This window comes from Malus domestica, chromosome 01 (genome assembly GCF_042453785.1).
Source record: "Malus domestica chromosome 01, GDT2T_hap1".
In the NCBI taxonomy this organism is placed as follows: domain Eukaryota; kingdom Viridiplantae; phylum Streptophyta; class Magnoliopsida; order Rosales; family Rosaceae; genus Malus; species Malus domestica.
Genome location: NC_091661.1, coordinates 26,867,220 through 26,888,781, shown reverse-complemented (window position 1 = coordinate 26,888,781; position 21,562 = coordinate 26,867,220). Strand labels below are relative to the sequence as shown.

At 36.0% G+C, this 21,562-nt stretch overlaps 1 protein-coding gene and 1 long non-coding RNA gene across 3 annotated transcripts; both read right to left on the bottom strand.

Moving 5' to 3' along the window:
• Positions 1-5,519: 5,519 nt before the first annotated feature.
• Positions 5,520-8,603, bottom strand: LOC139190515 (uncharacterized). The gene is made up of 6 exons (XM_070810856.1): positions 7,681-8,603; positions 6,411-7,083; positions 6,244-6,321; positions 6,066-6,134; positions 5,842-5,940; positions 5,520-5,537 (listed from the first exon to the last, which is right to left on the bottom strand). The coding sequence occupies exons 1-6, from the start codon at positions 8,601-8,603 to the stop codon at positions 5,520-5,522; spliced, it is 1,860 nt and encodes a 619-aa protein (XP_070666957.1).
• A 3,210-nt stretch (positions 8,604-11,813) lies between these two features.
• On the bottom strand, positions 11,814-19,870 carry LOC103445448 (uncharacterized). Of its 2 annotated transcripts, none has more exons than XR_011583216.1 (4): positions 19,353-19,870; positions 18,533-18,644; positions 12,909-18,442; positions 11,814-12,287 (listed from the first exon to the last, which is right to left on the bottom strand). It is a non-coding gene; the product is annotated as an uncharacterized lncRNA (long non-coding RNA). The 2 variants fall into 2 exon arrangements; XR_011583215.1 differs by having other exon boundaries at positions 12,909-18,296.
• Positions 19,871-21,562: the final 1,692 nt, after the last annotated feature.

Genomic DNA, 21,562 nt, shown 5'->3' with positions numbered 1-21,562 from the left:
CATATTATTTACCTATATTCCTCTCTCTCTCTCTCTCTCATGTTCATATCAATTTTCTCTCTCCACTCTCTTCTCTCCTCACCCCTCCCCATCAACTTTATCTCTCATATCTCCTTTCACCTATTCTCACTCCCTCATGTCACTCTACTCTCACATGTAAACAAAATACTTTTTATTTTTTTGTTTTATTTGAACATTGTTTCATTATTTTTTTAGAACAAACTAAATAATAATATCACAAAACCAAATATGAAGAAAATTTTTATTTTTCATTTTTAAAAGCAATGCTAATTTTAATTTCGAAATAATGGTTTTAACTTTAGTTTGGATAAATTATTATGTTTGTGTCATGTCATATGAACACTGACCATTTTTAGAATTGAACAATGATTATTTCTATAATTGAACACAAAATATTTTTAGAAAAATTAATTAAAATGATTTCAAAATTTTGAATTTTAACTAAAAATCACCTAACAACTTTATTTAATGATAAGCACCAAAGAAAGAAAAGAAAAAAAATTCAACCAAAAGCACATGCAAGGTGCACACCAATCTGTGTTCAGTTTCAGAAATAGTGTAATTCTCATATTCAGTTTTAGAAATAGTGATAGTGCTAGTGTTTAGTTTAAGAAACAGTGATAATACCCATGATCAATTTTTAGAAATAACCAGTGTTTAGTTTTAGAAATAGTATTACCAATATTCAGTTTCAGAAATAGTCAGTGTTCAGTAGTCAACTGTAGGGATGGTTTTTTTTATAGTGTCATTATTTCTTCACTACAAAAAAATGCAGATGTTTTTTTTACATTACAGCAAATTAGAATTCACCCTTGTCCAACATAATTTAGCATAGAATGCAAGATGTAAATTCGTGGGTTCACAAAATGTTTACCATAAGAAAATATTTATATTTGTAAAGTATGATGGTTTTTCGCTTTTACAATTACCATTTGTAGCATGATATCCACAATAATATTTGAATGCAATGAACTCAAAAAACCTTTAATAATCTTGAAAATAATGAATATATATTCGGTCCATCATAATTGAAAGGGACTTGGGAAATGAAAAACACAAATATTTGTAATTAAGGTAGTGCATTCATGTAAACTTTATGTAAACACAAATATTTGTCCCGTTAGATGGATGGATGTGGGGTCCCATCAGAACCGTCCATCACTTTTTATGAACTAAATGACTATAATTATTGGACAAAACTTTGCTGCTTAAAAATTAGCAGGAAGTCCTGCTGAACAGCCACTGTGGCTGCTTACCAGTTTGACATCTGTCCATTATTTTTTTTCTTTCTTAAGAATGTTATGTAATATTAAAATATCAAGTAAAGGACCAAAATACCAGTTTGACATCTGGGTTCGGTTTGAAACGGTTCGGTTTTTTGCCAAAACCGAAATCGAACCGAAATTTCGGTTCGGTTCGGTTCGGTTCGGTTCGGTTCAATTTTTTTTTGGTTTTTTTCGGTTCGGTTTCGGCCCGGTTCGGTTTTATTTTATTTTATTTTATTTTTATAAAATGTAAACTTTCATTAAACTTACATACATATCAAAAGCCCACAACTAAACACAAACAAAAAAATGGGCCAGCACAACAACCCAACCCAAGGGTTGAGCCCGAAAAAGAAAGAAAAAAACTGAAAACCTAGCTGCTTAGTTCCCTTGCTGCCGTCGAAGCAAGCTCTGGCGACCATGAACCAGCAATCCAACAAACACCAGAGGTGAAGACCATGAATCGCGATATCCAATCATGATTTCCTGCCTTTGACGACCCCTGAGCACAAACAAACATAATTTTCCTTCAGCTTATGAATTAACAATCACAAATTTTGCACCTTTATGACAATAAAAACATTATTTCCAGTGTTCAAATAGACTGAAACATATAATAGAACCAACCAACAAAGCATGTAGGTCTGATAGGAGCATATTTATGCGACTTAGTTAGCTTGTTCTTGTGCATTTATGTTGTATTTCCTTAGTTATTTTAGTGTTCAAAGTTATTTTTGTGTGTTTTCAAACTCTAAGTACAAAGTATGCAAGAAGATGCATTTTGGAGGCCCTTGGAGCATGTTTCGGGCTTAGAATGGATAGCAAATGCATGGGCCAAGTGGATGGACGAATTTGAGAACTAAAGAGGCCAAGAATATGAAGAATTATGGTCCAAAAGATGAAGAAAACAGCCCAAAAATCTGTCACCCCAACTTGCATTCCTTGCCATGCAAACCACATAGAATTCCCTTTGGATTCCATGCCATGCTTGATCACTCTTGTCCCCTACATAATTTCTAATTTCATGCTTCAATTCATTTAATTATTACACTCAATTGCTTGATATCTCTTGTTCCCTTCACTCATTAGATTTTAGACAACATTTACATCCATTACATGCACCAATTGATGCTCCATCATTCACATTTGGAATCCAATGCCATGTGCAACACATGTTGTTGCACCTTTGACCCATTTGTTGACACATTTCACCTCCCTTTCCATCTCTATGCAATGTACACAATCATTCATGCTCCCTAGCTACAACACCACTCCATTTTACCCTTCACACTTTGCATCATTACTTCATTTTCACCCTTGGACCATTGCACACCACACACACAAATTGCCATGCATTTCATCCTTAACCTAACCTGATTTTCTAAGGTTTTTTGGGGCCTATAAATACATGTTTACACCCCTTGGCCAAAGGACAATCCCCCATATTCATCATTTTATCACAAAAATTCGTCCATACACACCCTAGGAAGCAAAACACCCCAAAAACACCATTCTAGTGCCTAGAAAACATAACAGCCACTCCACCTTCTTCCACCCTCTTTGCCTAGTTCTCCACCACCCTCCAACCATCAAACACTCCTCCACACTCACCCTAAACCCTTCCATACCATTCCCCATCCATTGTACATCATAAAACTACCCAAAATCTGTCCATAACCCAATCTGCCGCAAGCAAGGGAAATGAGGAATCTTGGATGCACTTGCTACCAAGTTGGAGCATTTTAGGTGTTTTCTTTCCTTTGATTTTAATGTCTAATTTTATGTATCTTTGCTTTGTGAGTATGAGGAACTAAACCCCTTTTAGTTAGGGGGTGATTCGAAACTATGTTCATACTTGCAATATGATTTGATTACATCCAGTTGTGATTCATAAGTTGTGAATTCAATTTACTTATCCGATCGTATAAAAAAATGATTTTTGTATGTTGGTTGAGAGTGCACGCTTAATTTTCATGCATGAATTTAACGCTAGAATATAAGGGAGTTTCACCTAATCGTTATGAACTTATATTCACAAGTAGTGAAGGTTGCTAGTCACAATCACGTTAAGTAAATTCTTGGCATAAGTTTCATGCAAATCATAGTAACGAGTGCCTCGTCAATGCTTATGTTTTTCATAGAACTTAATGATTCTTGCTTGTATCTCTATTATGCAATTCATGTAGGGAACTTGTAGGGAATGTTTTGGGTTGTCGTATGCAATCATCCAATCCAATAACTTGTGGAAAAACTGAGGGTTAATTAGTGCAATTCACGGTTAATTTGGGGCGTTGAGTATTCATAGCTTATCGAAAAGCAACTTGAAATCGTTTTGTATGCAAGTGTGACATGTGTGGAGAAGAACCTCCTAGCTAGCATTCCATCCATAAGTTTCATTCAAATTCATTTTACAATCTGTTTTGATTCACTTAAATTTGTCTAAGAATTTGTTTACTTTGTTCTTGTCTTAATTTAATTATTTTCGTCCAAAATCAACCCCATCTTATTTCTTTGAGTCATATTAATTAGAATTTGTCTTAGATTATGTTTTTAAGTATTTTAGTTCATTAGAAAACCAAAATTCGTCCAAGTTTGTGTTAGAGTCCCAAACCTGCCCAGATTGTGTGTTTAAGGTAGTTTTGAGTGTTTAGGGGCTGTTTTGAGTCTTTTGGTTTGTTTTAGTGTTTTAAAGTATAGTTTTGCATTCTTTGAGTCTAGTTAGTGTTTTAAACTTTGTTTTTACGTTTTCAAGTCAGTTTCCAAGTGATTTAGCAATCCCTCCTAATCCCCGGCCTAGAACGATCCCTACTTACATACTTTACTACAATTGATAATAAGATGTCAAATTGCAAACCAGGAAGGAAGGAAGGAAGGAAGGAAGGAAGAGATGAAACGAACCGCATCGGCGGAGGAGTTATCGGCATCCATTTCGGGGCGGAGCTTGGCGTAGAGTTGGGGGCTGCGGTAGACGGAGCCGGGGGCGAGACGACGTGAGATGACGGGAACGACCTTGAAAGAGGCACGCAGCAGAGATCGAATCAGTAATCCAAATAACAATTGAAACAAATATCCAAATACACAAATCCAAAAACCAAATGCAAAAAAGGGATTATAATTGTCAGATGCATACAAAAATCAATAAATCATCGAAATCACAAGCCAAAAAATAAAAGGAAAATCAAGGTTCAGTGAAGGGAGAGAAGATGAAATTACCCTGCTTGTGACCGGCGCCTTTCTCGACGGTATGGCACTGAGCGCACTTGGTCTTGAAGATTTTCTCACAGAGAGTGATTGAAGTTGAAGACCGAGAGAGAGGGTTACTGGGTTAAAGGGTGTTGCGGCGGCTGTGGCTGCCTAGGGTTAAAGAGTTTAACACGAGAGAGAGGAGGAGAATGAAAAAAAAAAAAAAGGTGTGGCTGCTGTGGCTGGCTAGGGTTAAAAGGGTTTTGTTGATTTCTCAAAAAAAATTTAAAAAATTCTTTGAAATCTTGAGGCATGAGGGTTCGAACCCATGCCCTGCAGTTTGAAAAGCTTCACAGAAACCAACTTGGCTACAGGTTATGTTTTGTTATGATTGTATGACTAAACTATTTATAATATTGAAAAAAAAAAAAAAATAAATATATATATATATATATCGGTTCGGTTCGGTTTGACAGTTTCGGTTCGGTTTTTTTTCGGTTCGGTTTTTTTCGGCCTCGGTCCGGTTTGGTTTTCGGTTTTTTTCGGTTTTCGGTTTTTTGAACCCACCCCTACCGTCCATCACTTTTTATGAACTAAATGACTATAATTATTGGACAAAACTTTGCTGCTTAAAAATTAGCAGGAAGTCCTGCTGAACAGCCACTGTGGCTGCTTACCAGTTTGACATCTGTCCATTATTTTTTTTCTTTCTTAAAAATGTTATGTAATATTAAAATATCAAGTAAAGGACCAAAATACCCTTATACCCCCGTTCAATTTGTCCAGTCTTCTCTCTTTCCTCTCCTTTGTTCACAGACCCCAACTTTGTTTTGTTCCTCTTCTTGGCGAAAGCACATGCACCCACCAGTTTTAATTTTCAAGTTTAGGCAAATTTAATTAATTGGTTCTTTAATTTTTTTATGCAATGTTAAAAATACTTGTATAAAATATTAGAATAACTATTTTAGAAAGCAGTTATGCAAATTCAAAGACAATTACAAGTTATTTTAACTTAAGATAGTACAATTCAAAAGGAAAATGGTGCAACCTCTACTTCAACTTTCTATACTGCACAAAATTTGCCAAAAACAAAAAGAAATATCTTCCAATTTTTTCTTCATGTTGCAGGAAGCCAAAATAATATGTGGGCACTCCACACCTCCAATTTTCCATTTTACAAAAAAATCTACAAATTAAAATCCTGCTCAATTTCCATTTTGTTTGGCTCTTTCATCTTGTGACAAGGCATGAAAATTTGTTGTTGATTCCTACAAACAAAAAGTCAAGCGGCTAAATATATGATAGGATCAACATTTTGTACACATCTATATTTGTTTGTATGTATTATAGTTGTCATATATGTAATACTCACATTAAGCAGTTGAGTGAAAGAGACATTTTGTTGCCAACATGTAATCTCGTCCAAACTTCCAGAAGTTAAAAATGAAATCTTGGTTCCCCTCGGTAAATCCTATGAAAGGCAAAAGCAAAAAATAAGCAAAAGCAAAAAATAAGTGTTGAAATTAATATATTAGAAATTAAAAACGAGATAAAAGAAGTTGACAAGCTAAAAATTCTTTCAGAGTAAAGCAATACATTGGTGCACTGAATTCCCTGTGTAGCTTGAAAATGTTGTTTTGAACCAGTACCAACATTGACATATCCCTGCATTTATGTTTAAAGAGTAAGTTTGAATTCTCAAGCTCAACTCTTATGTCTAGAAATTAAATTTTGATATAACTTTATTAAAATTAAAAGAGTTTAAAGTCCTTACTTGAGGCAAGCTATCAAATAAATGAGCCTCATGTCCTACACCCTGGAGTGTTGAACTTTCACCTGTGCAAGTAAATTCCTACAAAAAATTTTGACAAAAAAATTAAATTATATTTGTAAGATAACACATTAATCACTTATAACATGCACATAATACAATTTATGTACCTCCATAGCTATTTGTCGTCTTGCAGGAGTTTTTTTACTCTTCGATGTCGACTTAGACTTTTTTTGTTCAAGCGGGTTCTTCAGTCGACCGCATGGACGTCCAACTGTAGCTTTTCTCTTAACTCCACAAACAATTGTTTCACAATTATTAGGCTCAACCATTATCTCAACATGTTCTTTACCAGTTGAATCAACCTTGCCTTTCAAATTTTGAACACCACTTGTGCAATCTTTTTCACCAAGGCTTTTCTTTATTTCTTCCAAGCCTTTAAGCATCTCAATTGAACGATGATGTGCGTACTCAGTTAACTTGTCATGTTCTGCAGCTAAGGAAGCAATTTCACGAAAATTGCAACGCAAATGGCTATAACGCTTTACCATGGACTCTTTAGGATTATCATGAGCACCCACTCCATGGTAATCTTTCATACTTCTAGCCTTTGCCGCTCTTGTCCATCGATTTAATATGTAATGGGATGAGATTTTTTTCACATTCTTCTTATCAAGCACTTTGATTGCATGACCACATAAAATCCCAACAAAAGAGAATTTCATACAGCTACAATTAACTATTTGTGTTGAAGCTTCAAATTTAACCAAGTGTTCTTGACGTTTACTAGCACAAAATACTATGTACTCCGTACTCGTCTCGGACTTATCAACTTTGTGAATACTACAACCAAGAAAGCATGTATACTCTTTTTGGAAAAGTTTAAATACCTCAGGGGTATAAACCTTCACCGCTTGCTGCAACATTTCTACATTTGCTAATAATATAGGACTAGTCTCCATCATCTTGAAATCAGCAAGTAATTCTTGATATCTTCGATCTGCCAACACTATCTCATAATGCTCAAAGAATCGTAGAAAATCATGTTTAGGCTTCAAATATTTTTTTAAGACATTGTTCATAGATTCACTACGTTGTGTGCTTTTCATGTCTGCAGTGAAAGTATGCCGCCCATACACCAAAGCCCACTTTTATCACAAGTTAAATATGTCACGCAACCAATTGTTGTCTTGAAGGCTATATTTCTCAAGCATATTATTCCATGCTAGTAGCCACTCATTTTCATTTTTATAATCATATACACATGTGCTGAAATCATGAGCAAATTCTGTTGATCTATGAAAAACATGGCTCAAATTCTTGGCTGCATTTTGATAAATGTGCCAAACACATAATCGATGACAAGTTTCAGGAAAGACTTCAAATATTGCCCTTGACATTGCAGCCGATTGATCTGTAAGAATTGTTCTTGGTTGTTACCGAAAAGAAGTTGTAGTTTCATCATACAACAAAGCTGCACCAAACACTACAGTTTGCTTATGATGGTTAACTCCAACAAATGGTGCAAATGGTCGACCATATTCGTTGGTTAGATAAGTGGTATCAAAGCACACAACATCACCAAATAGATTATAATCACTTACTGAACGTGCATCAGCCCAAAATATATTTGTGATCATATCATCATCATCAACTTGCATCGCATAAAAATAGGAAGAGTTTTCCGAGTGCATTTTTTGGAAATACTGCAATATAACACCAACATCTCCCTTTTTCATTTTAGTCTTTCGCTTGCTATGTATATAATTCCTATAATCTTTATCCAAAAAGCCAAGATTGTCACGACCTCCAACTTCTATGCTCATTAGGTCCACAGTTGCTTTAATAGGTAATCCTACATTTTCTGCATCATTAGCGTGTGCTTTTTGAGCCTCAGACATACTTCTATTGATCTTAAGCATATGCTTCATTGGTGTTGCAATCAAATCATGATTATGACCTTCCTCAAACGACACAACCCTAAATTTTCCGTTCTTCTGAAGTAGACAAGTCATATGTGCTCGGCAACCAACTCTTGAAATTGGTTGCGAATAAGTTACAACTTCACGCCGTTTGTCTTTTTGTCGGTAACCTTCTTTTGAGCAACAATAACTTACTCGTGACACCAAATTCATCTTGTTTTTTGTCTGGTGATGTTTCCGTACATTGAAACCACTTTTTCTACCATAATCTACATAAAACTTATATGCATTATCACACGAACTAAATTCCCTTCCCAGTACATCTACATGAACTTTCGGTCTATATAGATTATTCGCAGGTGGATTATCAGATTGAGACTCACCTTGTAAATCAACTCCAGAATCACCACATGACCCATTGATTAAACGTGAAGTATCCATCTCTAGTAATCTGAAAAACAAAAATATTGTGAACAAATGAGTTTATAAACTTAAACAGCCACACATGAGTATTTTTTTTTCAAACGTATTGCTTGCAAATTGATGAATCAAAAAAGACAACTTTGGATTAACTACACAACCCAATGATTCAAATAAATGAAAAAGAATTAGCCACTTTTCAAAATAATAGATTATGGGTTTGTATACGCACACTGTACAGGGAACAAGCATCGAATGAAAAGAAAATTAGATGCTTGGAAAACAAGTGAAAGAACAGTAACCCTAAATAACAAGAATTAGAGTTGTAATTCCTAAATATCAAAAAACCCACTAATTAAATTTGCCAAAACTTGAATTAAAATGGGTGCATATATACCTGATGTTGTTGATGAGATATGGAGATTAAAGAGAATCCATGAGTAAGAGGATTGGCTTTTGTCTAAGAAGATGAACAAAAGAAAAGTTAGGGTCTGTGCGAAATTCCTAAATATCAAAAACCCACTAATTAAATTTGCCAAAACTTGAATTAAAATGGTTGCATATATACCTGATGTTGTTGATGAGATCTGGAGATTAAAGAGAATCCATGAGTAAGAGGATTGGCTTTTGTGTAAGAAGATGAACATAAGAATAGTTGGGGTATGTGCGAAACAAAAGAGAGGGGAGGAAAGGGAGAAGACTGGAGAAATTGAACCGGGGCATAAGGTTGTTTTGGTCCTTTACATAATATTTTAATATTGCATAAATTTTTTAGAAAGGAAAAAAAATAGTGGACAAGTGTCTTACTGGGAAACAGCCACAGTGGTTCTTCAGCAGGAGATCCTGCTAACTATTAAGCAGCGAAGTTTTGTCCTTATTATTAGTCAGGTAAAATAAAGTAAACATTAAAGAAGTCACTTAGTACTACGGAATATTAGTATTCCTCTTCACTTGTAAGTTAGAGGTAATAGGTTCGATTCTCGTCAAATACGAATTTGAACCACATATATTGTTAGCCCATTATGAGGCTTAGCTCATCATCTTCTCTTAGTATAAATAATATCGTTTGCTTTCTCACCAAAAAGAAAAAAGAAAAAAGAAAAAAGAGAACTTGGCATAGGATGATGATGCCAAAATAAATAGCCCCATTTAAGGATTGGTTTTGCACGGGCATTTAGTTCGGATTTTTTTTTCGTCTTGTACTTATCATTAAATAAGGTTATTAGATGACTTTTAATTAAAATTCAAAATTTTGAAACTCTTTCTACTAGTTTTCCTATAATAAGATCTTGGAATTCACATGTTAACAAAGAATGTGCTATCCACTCACCCATTGTTAATTTCTGTCATTTAATTCATCCGATATGATGATCGAAAATTAAAAAAATGTGTGAGAAGTAAAATTGAGTATGTGGATATCTTCTGTAATTTTCCTTCCAAAAGAACATTTAGTGGTGGGATTTACCAATGCGACCTGTTTGAACTGCTAAAGGACCCAAATTTTATCTCCTTACTGCATACTCGTTGAATTATGCTTCGATGCTCATTAAAGTTGAACCACAAATCGAAAGCTATAATATGTGGAATCACCAACAATAACTCCCCACCCTACCAAGGGATGAAGTCAGAAATATGCATGGATAGGAGAATCTTCAAATAACAAAGTCACAAATTAAAAAACTTAAGAATGTATTAAACAAACACTTATATATTAATCCTTAAATTTTTCATACAATATATTACAATATCCATCGACGCGTTTTTATGTTTTGTAAGCGTTATATGACAATCTCATTATCAATACCATCAAATATCTCTCTCTATAAAAATATTCATGTTATCATTTATCCATTGATCTTCCATATAATTTCACAACCGATCTTCAAAATTTTCATGGCCGAAAATGCTCTTTCAACGATGAAAATATCACATAGAAGAGTTAATACTAATAGCACAAATAACTAAAGGGTAAATTACATAGTAGCCCCTCAGGTTTGAGCTCTATTGCAATCTCATACAACATTTTTAAAACATTTCACTTTCATACCTCAAGTACTATTTTATTTCAATTTCATACAACCGTTAGATTTTCCATCCATGGATCTGTTAAATGCTGACGTGGCTACCACATATATGACACGTGGCTGCCAAATGTCTGCCACGTGGCAAATAAAATAATTTTTTAATTTAAAAAAAAAAAAAAACATATCTGCCACTTTTTTTTTTTTTTTTCTTCTTCTTCTTCTTCTTCTCCCTCCTCCTCCTCTTTCTTCTTCTCTTCTTCTGGGTTCGGTCCCTTTCTTTTTTTTCTTTTTTTTTCTCTTTCTTCTTCTTCTGGGTTCGGACCTTTTTTTTTTTTTTTTTCCTTCTTCTTCTTCTTCTTCTTCTCCCTCCTCCTTCTCTTTCTTCTTCTCTTCTTCTTCTTCCTCCTTCTTCTTCTGGGTTCGGTCCTTTTTTTTTTTTTTTTTTTTTTTCTCTTTCTTCTTCTTCTCTCTCTTTCTTCTTCTTCTTCTCTTTCTTTTTCTTCCTTCTGGGTTCGGACCTTTTTTTTTTCTTCTTCTTCTCCCTCCTCCTCCTCTTTCTTCTTCTCTTCTTCTTCTTCCTCCTTTTTCTGGGTTCGGTCCCTTTTTTTTTTTTTTTTTTCTTCTTCTTCTTTTTCCTCCTCCTCCTCCTCCTCTTTCTTCTTCTTCCTCCTTCTTCTGGGTTCGGACCCCTTTTTTTTTTCTTTTTTTTTCTTCTTCTTCTTCTTCTTCTTCTTTCTCCTCCCTCCTCTTTCTTCTTCTTCTTCTCTTTCTCTTTCTTCTTCTTCTGGGTTCGGACCTTTTTTTTTTCTTCCAATTTCAGGTTTTAAAAAAAAAATATATATATATTTTATTTGCCACGTGGCAGACATTTGGCAGCCACGTGTCATATATGTGGCAGCCACGTCAGCATTTAACAGATCCATGGATGGAAAATCTAACGGTTTTATGAAATTGAAATAAAATAGTACTTGAGGTATGAAAGTGAAATGTTTTAAAGATGTTGTATGAGATTGCAATAAAACTCAAACCTGAGGGGCTACTATGTAATTTACCCATAACTAAAAGAGCACATTTTTTTCACACAAAAAACCTGAGTGGGGGCATCCGCCCCCTCTGAACTCAAGGTGGCTCCGTCCATGACCCTACCCATAAAAACAGAATATACAATTGCAATTGTTTCAAATGCACCCAAAAAAAAAAAGGTACCAAAATTTCTATTTAATTATTCAATAGCAACAACTTCGTCAGTTTCATTTGTTTGCACACGAAACTGATGAAATAAAACACATGGGCCACAAATTGAAACACCAACAAAAAATAACTGCAAATCCCTCAAACACAACAAGAAGCAAATTTCAGCCAGAAAAATAGACAAAAGCTCCAATGATGTAGCTTATTGTATCAAACCATCCAAATACCGGAACTTAAGAAAAAAGGTGATTAAATAAGTACATAAACTCATACACTAATCTGGTTTTCATATATGGGATGAGATATATCCGTGATTAAATAAGCGTCCTCATTTGTCACGTTGGTTGTTTTGTTTTCATGAACTCAACCAGCTGCAAATGCCGCCACCTGATTTAGCTCAAGGGCTTTCTTTCTCATACACTTAATTGGCATACTTCCAGTTGATGACTTTCCATATGTTCTTCAGATAATCTGGTCTCACATTCTTGTACTGCAACTCGAAAAACAGATGTGTCTTAATTCAAACTTGCATATTGCATGATACACGAAAAGGATAGCAAGAAACTAAAAATATAGACAGCTAACAAGAGCAAACACCACTGACATGTATTCTACAAAAATCATCATTTGACTTGGTAAAAAGTGATGACAGTTTTAAATTGAATAAACGATGAGCTTGTTTTAGGTCTCCGTGGCATTTCAGATGCTAATTCAAGTACTGACAGAAAAAGATGGAGGCTGTGTACAGACACCAAACATAATAGGAAAAGAGAATCGGTGTCACTTCGTTAGTGTCTGAAGGAAGGCCTAACTATAAACTTTTCATCGCACGGAAAGACCTATCCCTCGTAAACAATTCAACTCCAAGGAGCAAAAACTGATTTGTCCTTCAGAAAGACAGTTTTAAGAACCCTCCTACCCAATCCACTTGTACTCCACAAAATACACAATATCTTAGACTTCCAAGGCTCACCAATTAGGCAATTAAGAGAGTGTATCAATATGTATTGACTCTTATATACTGCACTTACAAACTGATAAGTGAAAATAAGTGAAGGATATTCCTATTAGGAAAATATAGATGACGCAAATTGACTTTGCTCAAATTTACCTGTAAGTAGTACGCATGCTCCCAAACGTTATTAAGGATCATAGTGTAAGAGATAAAACTTAGAAGTGTCAATTTGTAAATACTTCTATAGTTTGTTATAGTTGTTATTGTTTAGGCTGTAAGGTTTTGTTGTAAATGTGCTGTCAATCATCTGTGTGATGAGGTGTGTATAAATACCTATCTGTAATCTTATTTGGAAGTTAATGAGAAGATAATTTTCCTATCATGGTATCTCTCGCCTCTGTCTAACGACCGACTTATCCTTCTTCTTTGTCTTCCGCTTCCTCTATTTTCTTCTCTAAAACCCTAAATCGCAACCATGGTGGCTACTGCTTCTCCTTCCTCAGGCTCCGACTCTCAAGCACATCCATCTCCAGTCACAAATTTGTACCCTAATTCTTCTGGCACTTATCCAATTGCGTCGATCACGATCCAAAATATTGGTTCCATGGTGCCAATCAAGCTCACAACAACCAATTATCTCACATGGAGTGCTTTGTTTGCTCCGATCTTTCGTCGTTACAATCTCATTGGAATCATTGATGGATATGTGCCTGCTCCGCCCAAAATTGTTCAAGATTCTTCTGGTACTGCAATCTTGAATCCTAATTATGTTGTTTGGTTCGAGAATGATCAAAATATCCTCATTTGGATCAACTCGACTCTCTCTGATTCTCTGATTCCGTATACGATTGGTGTTAATTCTTCTCGAGAGCTCTGATCCAAGCTTGAATCGCGACTCGCTGCGGCTTCACAGTCTCATGTACATGAACTTCATTCAAGACTTCGCACAATCACCAAGGGTGATTCCACCGCAGTTGCATACCTTCAACAGATTGAGGAGATCATTGATGCTCTTGCCAGCGCTGGAGCTTCAATTGAAGATTCTGAGCTTCTCTCTGTAACGCTTCATGGACTTCCTTCTGATTATGACTCCTTTGTCGATGCGATCCAGTTTCGTCTTGGATCTACAACCATTGATGAACTTCATGGTTTACTACTGAGCAAAGAAATTCAACTTGCAAATCGCAAGAAATCAATCGCCTCACGATCTTTTCAGGCTTTCAATTCCTCTTTTGGATCCTCTGCTGGAATTCTTCCTCTACCTCCTTAGAACCCTAACTCTCAGGCGTTTGTTGCTCAAAATTTCCCCAATTTCAATCCGCATCAAGATCGTGGTCAAGGTCGTAATTTCAATCAACATTTCTAAAACCCTAGGTCCAACAACCAACGCCAGAATTACTCCAACAACAGGTCTACTAATCAGCGCACAAACTACTCTCGCAACAATTATTAGAGGAATAATCGTGGTGGTCGATTTGGTTCCAACTTCTCTGGACACAGGCTTACATGTCAAATTTGTCGTCAACATGATCATGAGGCGGCTGAGTGTCCTCATCGCATAAATCCTCAATTTGGCTCTACGACATCTCACTCTGCAATGTGTGCTAACACTGCACCCTCATTTGCTACTCCAACTTAGCTTCTCGACTCTGGTGAAAGCTCCCATATGACCAATTCAGTTGCAAACTTGCAGAGTTCAAACCCTTACACCGGACCCGAGTAAGTCTACATTGGAGATGGCAAAGGTTTGCCTATTCTTAATTTAGGTTCTTCTACACTTTGTACTCCTCAACATACTTTTGCTCTTCGAAATGTCTTGCATGTTCCTGGTTTAAAGCAAGATCTGTTATCTGCAAATCAATTTACAATTGATAACTGGTGCTCAATTACTCTCTATCCTTTTCACTTTATTATGAAGGATCTTTCTTCGGGGAGGATGCTTTTTAAAGGTCCTGTGAGAAATGGTTTTTACCTCTTCACTGCCTCTAATCCAGCTGTTGGTCATCATCAACTCTTTGCTGCAACAGTCAAAACTTCTTCTGAGGTGTGGCATCAAAGATTGGGCCATCCCTCATTCAAAGTATTCAATAAAATAGTCTCTAAGTCTAGTCTTCCAGTTTCAACTAGCATGACTCAGTTTTTTTGTTCAAATTGTGCAATGGGCAAAAGTTCCAAATTTCCATTTGTATCTGTCTCTACTACTACAACTCGACCTCTGTAACTTCTACATACAGATGTATGAGGGCCTTCTTCTGTCATGTCTGTCTCAGGTTATAAATATTACCTCATATTTGTTGATGATTAGCCGACCCCACTTAGTGGGAAAAGGCTTTGTTGTTGTTGTTGTTGTTGTATTTGTTGATGATTACACTAAGTACTGCTGGTTTTTTCCTCTCAAGTGTAAATCTGAGGTTTTTCAAAACTTTCTTGAATTCAAAGCATTGGTTGAGAACATGTTGAATACTTCTATTGCTGTGTTAAGATCTGATTTTGGTGGAGAGTTTTTAAGTTCTGTATTTACTCAGTTTCTTAAGACTAATAGTATTCATCACCAACTCAGTTGTCCTCACACACCAGAGCAGAATGGGTGTGCTGAGCCCAAACATAGGCATTTAGTTCAGATTGCTCGCACTCTTCTGACTACATTTAATGTTCCTCGCACTTATTGGGTTGAAGCATTTTCAACAGCAGTGTATCTCATTAACCGGTTGCCCACTATGACCAAATCTTCTCATTAGGAACTCTTATTCAAGCAACCTCTTTCTTATGTTACTCTCACAGTATTTGGTTGTCGATGTTTTCCCTGGTTAAAACCCTATACCACATCCAAATTAGAACCCAGAAGCAAACCTTGTGTCTTTCTAGGTTATAGCCTTAACCATAAAGGGTATAGATGTCTTGATCTTTCCACACGGCGAGTATACATATCTCGCCATGTTATCTTTGATGAGTCTTATTTTCCATTTCAGCGCCTTTCTGCAATCCCCACCCTACCAACTTTCTCCATCTCCTCACCTTCTTCAATTCCTTCTACATTAGTTTTTCTTACTCTCGGTTCTTCCCCATCATCACCACCTGCACATTCACCTGTATATTCTAATCCTATACTCCAACCTGCACATTCACCTGATTCTGCAGTAGCACATTCTTCTGCCTCTGAACCTAGCACTAGCTCTCACCCTTCTATCTCATTCCCTCCTATCCTTTCCATAAACACTCACCCATGCAAACCCGATCCAAGTCTGGTATAGTCAAACCCAAAGCCTATGCAACTACCAAACATCCAATTCCTTCTCATATCTCTGCTGATTTCTTACCTACCACTTATCTACAGGCTTCCAAACACTCTCATTGGAGACAAGCCATGCAAGAAGAATATAATGCTCTTCTAAATACTGGAACTTGGTCTCTTGTTCCTTCACATCCTTCACAGAATCTGGTGGGCTGTAAATGGGTATTTCGAATCAAAAGGAAAGCTGATGGCACAATAGATAGGTATAAAGCTAGGCTGGTTGCTAAGGGATTTCACCAACAAGAAGGTTTAGACTACATTGATACCTTCAGTCATGTTGCCAAGCCTGTTACAATTCGGCTTCTTCTGACTTTGGCAGTCCATTATGACCGATTTCTTAACCAGTTAGATGTCAGCAATTATTTTCTCCATGGCTCCCTCTCTGAAAATGTTTTCATGTAACAACCATCTGGTTTTCAGGATTCCACTAAACCTACACATGTTTGTAAACTCCATAAGTCACTCTATGGTTTGAAACAAGCTCCTCGAGCTTGGTATGAGAAACTGCAAGGTGCCCTTCACTCTCTCGGGTTTACTGGATCTCAGAATGATCATTCATTGTTTGTGAAAAATGCTCCGGTTTTAGTATGTGTTCTGGTTTATGTGGATTACATCCTCATCACAGGTCCATCATCATAGGCATGTCAAGACACAATTGCACAACTCAGTGCCTTATTTCCCATTAAAGATCTGGGTCCATTACACTTCTTTCTTGGCATTGAAGTAAAAAGATCATCGGCTGGAATTCTCATTTCTCAGACCAAGTACATTTTGGATTTACTAAAGAAAGCCAACATGGATGGAGCAAATCCCTGTTCTACACCATTAAGTACTTCCAAACTGGATTATACTTCTCATTTCCTCTCTAATCCACAGGACTATAGGTCTTTTGTGGGTGGTCTACAATACTTGACATGGTCTCGACCTGATCTCTCTTTTGCGGTTAATCTTGTCTGTCAATATATGCACAATCCTAGAGAATCTTATTTTCAGGCAGTTAAGATAATCTTAAGATATCTAAAGGGTACTCTTGATTTGGGTCTCTGGTTCCCAAAATGCTCAAAACCTCTCAGCATTAATGCATTCTCTGATGCTGATTGGGCTGGTTGTGCCTTAGACAGAAGATCCACAGGTGGCTATTGTATTTTTCTGGGAAATTCCCTCATCAGTTGGAGTGCTAAGAAACAGCCAATAGTGGCTAAATCCTCCACTGAAGCTGAATACAGATCCTTAGCTAATACTGCAGCTGAGATCACTTGGATATGTAAGCTGTTTGTTGATGTTAATCTGGTTTTTCCTTGTTTTCCTAAATTGTGGTGTGACAACATTTCAGCTATCTCTTTAGCAAAGAATCCCATCTTCCATGCTAGAACTAAGCATGTCGAAATTGACTATCATTACATCCGGGAGAAAGTTCTTTCCAAAACTGTCTCAATTCACTACATCTGCTCATAGGATCAGGTTGCCGATATCTGTACAAAGTCCTTCCCTAAACCAAGGTTTCTACTTCTCAGAACCAAACTATCTCTTCAGTTCCCTCATATTAGTTTGCGGGGGGATATTAAGGATCATAATGTAAGAGATAAAACTTAGAAATGTCAATTTGTAAATACTTCTATAGTTTGTTATAGTTGTTACAAGCAAGTGTACCCGCGCGTTGCTGCGGGGTTTAGAAAATTGTTGAAAATGTAGAAAATGTAGAAAATATATGTGTTAAGGAGTAGTGTTTAATATGTACATATATTACATTCGTGTGTTCTGATGTTCTTTACAAATATATATATATATATATATATATATATATATATATATGAAAATAAATATTCATGATATTGCATTTAAAATAATTAATTAATTACCAAAAGCAATACTACACATTGAGTGACGATTATATCCCTCTAAAATAACTGACTCACTAACTGCCTCTTGACACTACACTGAGATGGTTTAATCTTGTAACACATGCTACCATCTTCATATGACATTGATTGAACCTCACAAACATATAGACAAATCATGTGACACTTGGAATCACCTTAACTCTATATACTCTAACAAATTGAACCCGAAAATAGAAGGCCTTGAATTTCAGTGAAGTATCAATAAGCTGTCCACAAAGTAGGGTGATCAAAGAACATATATAAAAGCATACTAAAAATTGATATACCTCCAAATAGTTCTTCTCGTGGAAATAATTGATTTCAAGTGCCCGCATGCTTTCTTCCCACACATTGCTTAACAATCCATGAACCCTGAGGAGAGAAGAATCAGTTAATAGTTAAACCTTGAATTTCATACGAATCATCCCCCTTGATAAAACTCTGTAGCAAGGGTGTATCTTCGACTGGAGAATTCATCATATAGTATAATGCCAAATCATAAGTAGTTGAACTTGGACCTAGTTCACATAGATAATTTGGTAATTAATGGTAGGCAACAGGGAAAAACTGCAAAGAATAATAGAAAAACCCATGAAAGACAGATTTACCTGAATGTTCACTGGTATATTAAGATTTTGTAAACAGACACACTTCACTCGCACTGGTATATTAAGATTTTGTAAAAACGCTTATTGCTCATATCCCAGCCGCTTTCTCTATCTGCACAAAGCATACACAACTTTGATTGAGACCTGCTGATGAAAGAGTAATGAAAAACATATATATGTTGGATTGATTCTGGGAATATGATCAAAGATCGAAATATGAACTAACTATCAAGCAAGAGAACAACTTTATGAACTGCTTTAATGTATGAGCCAAAAGCACTTTCTGGTCTCAGCATGAACTGGAAGTTGCAATGCTATTTATGAAGCGTTTGATACTCATACTCAAGGGTCCAAAATAAATTAACTATAAAATACGGATCTTTTGGGGATAATTTTTCCAACATGAAAACTTAGGGCTTCTAATTGAAAATGATCAAAGCTAGTTAAAGTTAAAGAGATTATCATAATTCATTCAAATCTTTTAGTCCACGATCAAAGGAGCAAACCCTTCATAGATTTTTAGGCAACAATCAATAATAAATAAAATTAAGAGGAAACCAAATAAAAAAATTGGAGACTTTTAAGAACCAACATAATCTACAGAGAGTTTAGAGAGAGAGGAGAGGGAGGGGGCTTAACATCCTTCAGAGCAACCAAAACTTTCAGATAAAATCACACCAAAAAACCCACAAATTTAACGAAAATTTGAGCACAACCCAGAAATTTGAAGGAAAAAAATACGAAAAATTAAATAAAACCCATTTATATTAAATCAAATATTTGAAGCAGAATCTTTACATACAATACATGAAGAAGGTACCTGAGTTGTTGAGGAATAGTTTGAGACCAACATCGACGCCGACCTTCGCCGGAATCGTCGCATAAACGCAGGAAAACTTTGAGGAGTATTAAAAAAATCCTCATCGAAACCGTAACGAATTGAGGCATGCAACGGGTGTTTCTTGTTCCTGAGATGAAAGGGAGACGATCGGTAAAACGTTGAGGTCTGATTTGCCGGCTTTCAAACAGAAATAGCCTGTCGTCGTCAGCTGAGTCACGGAGGGAAGAGATATGGAGACTTGTAATAACACAAACTAAGGGAGGAATGGAGGAGCCCTCCAGACTCGGTGGGGATCTTTTTGGTTCAAATTGAAGTGAGCAGGAATGAACAGATGGAGGAGGAAACTGAGTTTTCTTGCTGTGATGTCGAAGAGAGTGAACGACAGCTCAATAACTCAACACCGAATGGCAGACATGTAATAACACAAACTAAGCAAGGGCAAAATCGGAACTACACTGTTCTTATGAACAGTGATTCAGTTGTTTTTGGGTTTTAGTATAGATTGAATGAATTGTTTATGAACAGTGATTCAGTTGTTTTTGGGTTTTAGTATAGATTGAATGAATTGTTTAGGCAGTAAGGTTTTGTTGTAAATGTGCTGTCAATCATCTGTGTGATGAGGTGTGTATAAATACCTATCTGTAATCTTATTTGGAAGTTAATGAGAAGATAATTTTCCTATCAAACGTCAATACCAAGCAATGGAACCAAAGATGCTCCCTTAGTAACCAATGGGTCTTGTCACAAGTTAATCAAATTAAAGAATATTCAGGCGAAACAAAAACCATAACTGTGTGCTGCATATGATATCGGTCAACTGCTACCTAGTTCTTTGGACAAAGCGATCCACAACAGAAACCTTTGTAAATCCCAAAGTCCTTAATGTTGAATAATTCTTGAGATGGGGTAACAAGAAAACAACTAATCTTCAACATGAGTTCTATTCTGGAGCTAAAGTTTTAGATTAAGTCTAACCGTCATAAATCAACAGCCAACAGTAGCCTACAAGATTACTGGAAAGAAGATATACCATTCCGTAAGGAACTAATAGTAACAGTTCATGAGGAGTCTAAACTACATCGTTCTGAGAGGCTATCATTGTTATCAATGTAAGACAACAGGCAGTATGGATTTGTGCAATTTGAATATGGCTAGAATTAATGTTAAGTAGACCTAAAAGGAAATACTGAATTACCAGGCGTAGATGGTATTGAAGTGAATATTTTGGGGTTTATTTGATTTGCAAGGGTTTCAACCACAAGTTTCTTCAACTCTTTGTCTAGAGCAAGCCGCTGCCAAGAAAGATCAAACAAGCATGTGAACAGGTTGAATATCGATTGAAGCATCTAGTTGAATGACATGGAATAAATGCTGTAAAATCAAGAAGATGCCATCCAGAACCTGCAAAGCAGCGCCTTCTGCATTGATCTTTTGCACCAATGTTTCAAAAGATCCAAAATTTGTGTCAACAGCGCAGCCCAGGTTACCATGACGGGGCTCCCCACCACCACCATGCTGCCATGTCTATATTAGAGTTACACACTTGTGTGTAGCGTCTCATACAGATTAAGGATTGCAGAGATTGATTTCAATAATACTTGTACACTAATAAGGAGAGTGTATTATTAGGATTTATAACTAAAGCAATCCTGATACGATTAGTAAACCTAATCAGATATGAATACTAAAGTTTAGGTGATAAAGTCTTGTTCAAATAGAATTACATGATGGGAAGTTCCCTACTCGGATTCCACCTCTTTTACCATATAACAAGGGTCCCTACTCTCTCACTTGATACATAGAAATAACCCTTCTAGCCCCCATTGAATAGAGTTGTGATAAGGTGAGTGAAAGAGAGTAGAATATCATTTGTCTATGCTATGGAGTTGTCACGATACAAGGAGAAATGCAGACACTCAAAAGATTGCTCAACGGAGGTTGTAATTCAGATAAGTGTTTTTAGTTGATTATGATTTCTTTTTTTCATGTGGTATTAGAATCACTCATAATACGACTAAAGACCTATTTGGTAAACCCTAAAATTTATTGTTGACTTTGTATTTTAGGTAGGATTCCTAATTGATATCAATTTCGTGTAATCTCGTGTTATTAGTTTTCTTCCTATTACATTAGGGTTGTACACCTTGTATAAATACCTCTTATTGAGAAGAATAAAATTATCATTCAAG

Excerpts from the sequence above, each read along its gene's own strand:
- LOC139190515 (XM_070810856.1), bottom strand. The coding sequence starts at position 8,603 with ATGGATACTTCACGTTTAATCAATGGGTCATGTGGTGATTCTGGAGTT. Across the intron at positions 6,322-6,410 it reads GACGACAAATAGCTATGGAG|GAATTTACTTGCACAGGTGA; the intron begins GTACATAAATTG and ends AATTTTTTGTAG. Across the intron at positions 6,135-6,243 it reads TATTTGATAGCTTGCCTCAA|GGATATGTCAATGTTGGTAC; the intron begins GTAAGGACTTTA and ends ACATAAATGCAG.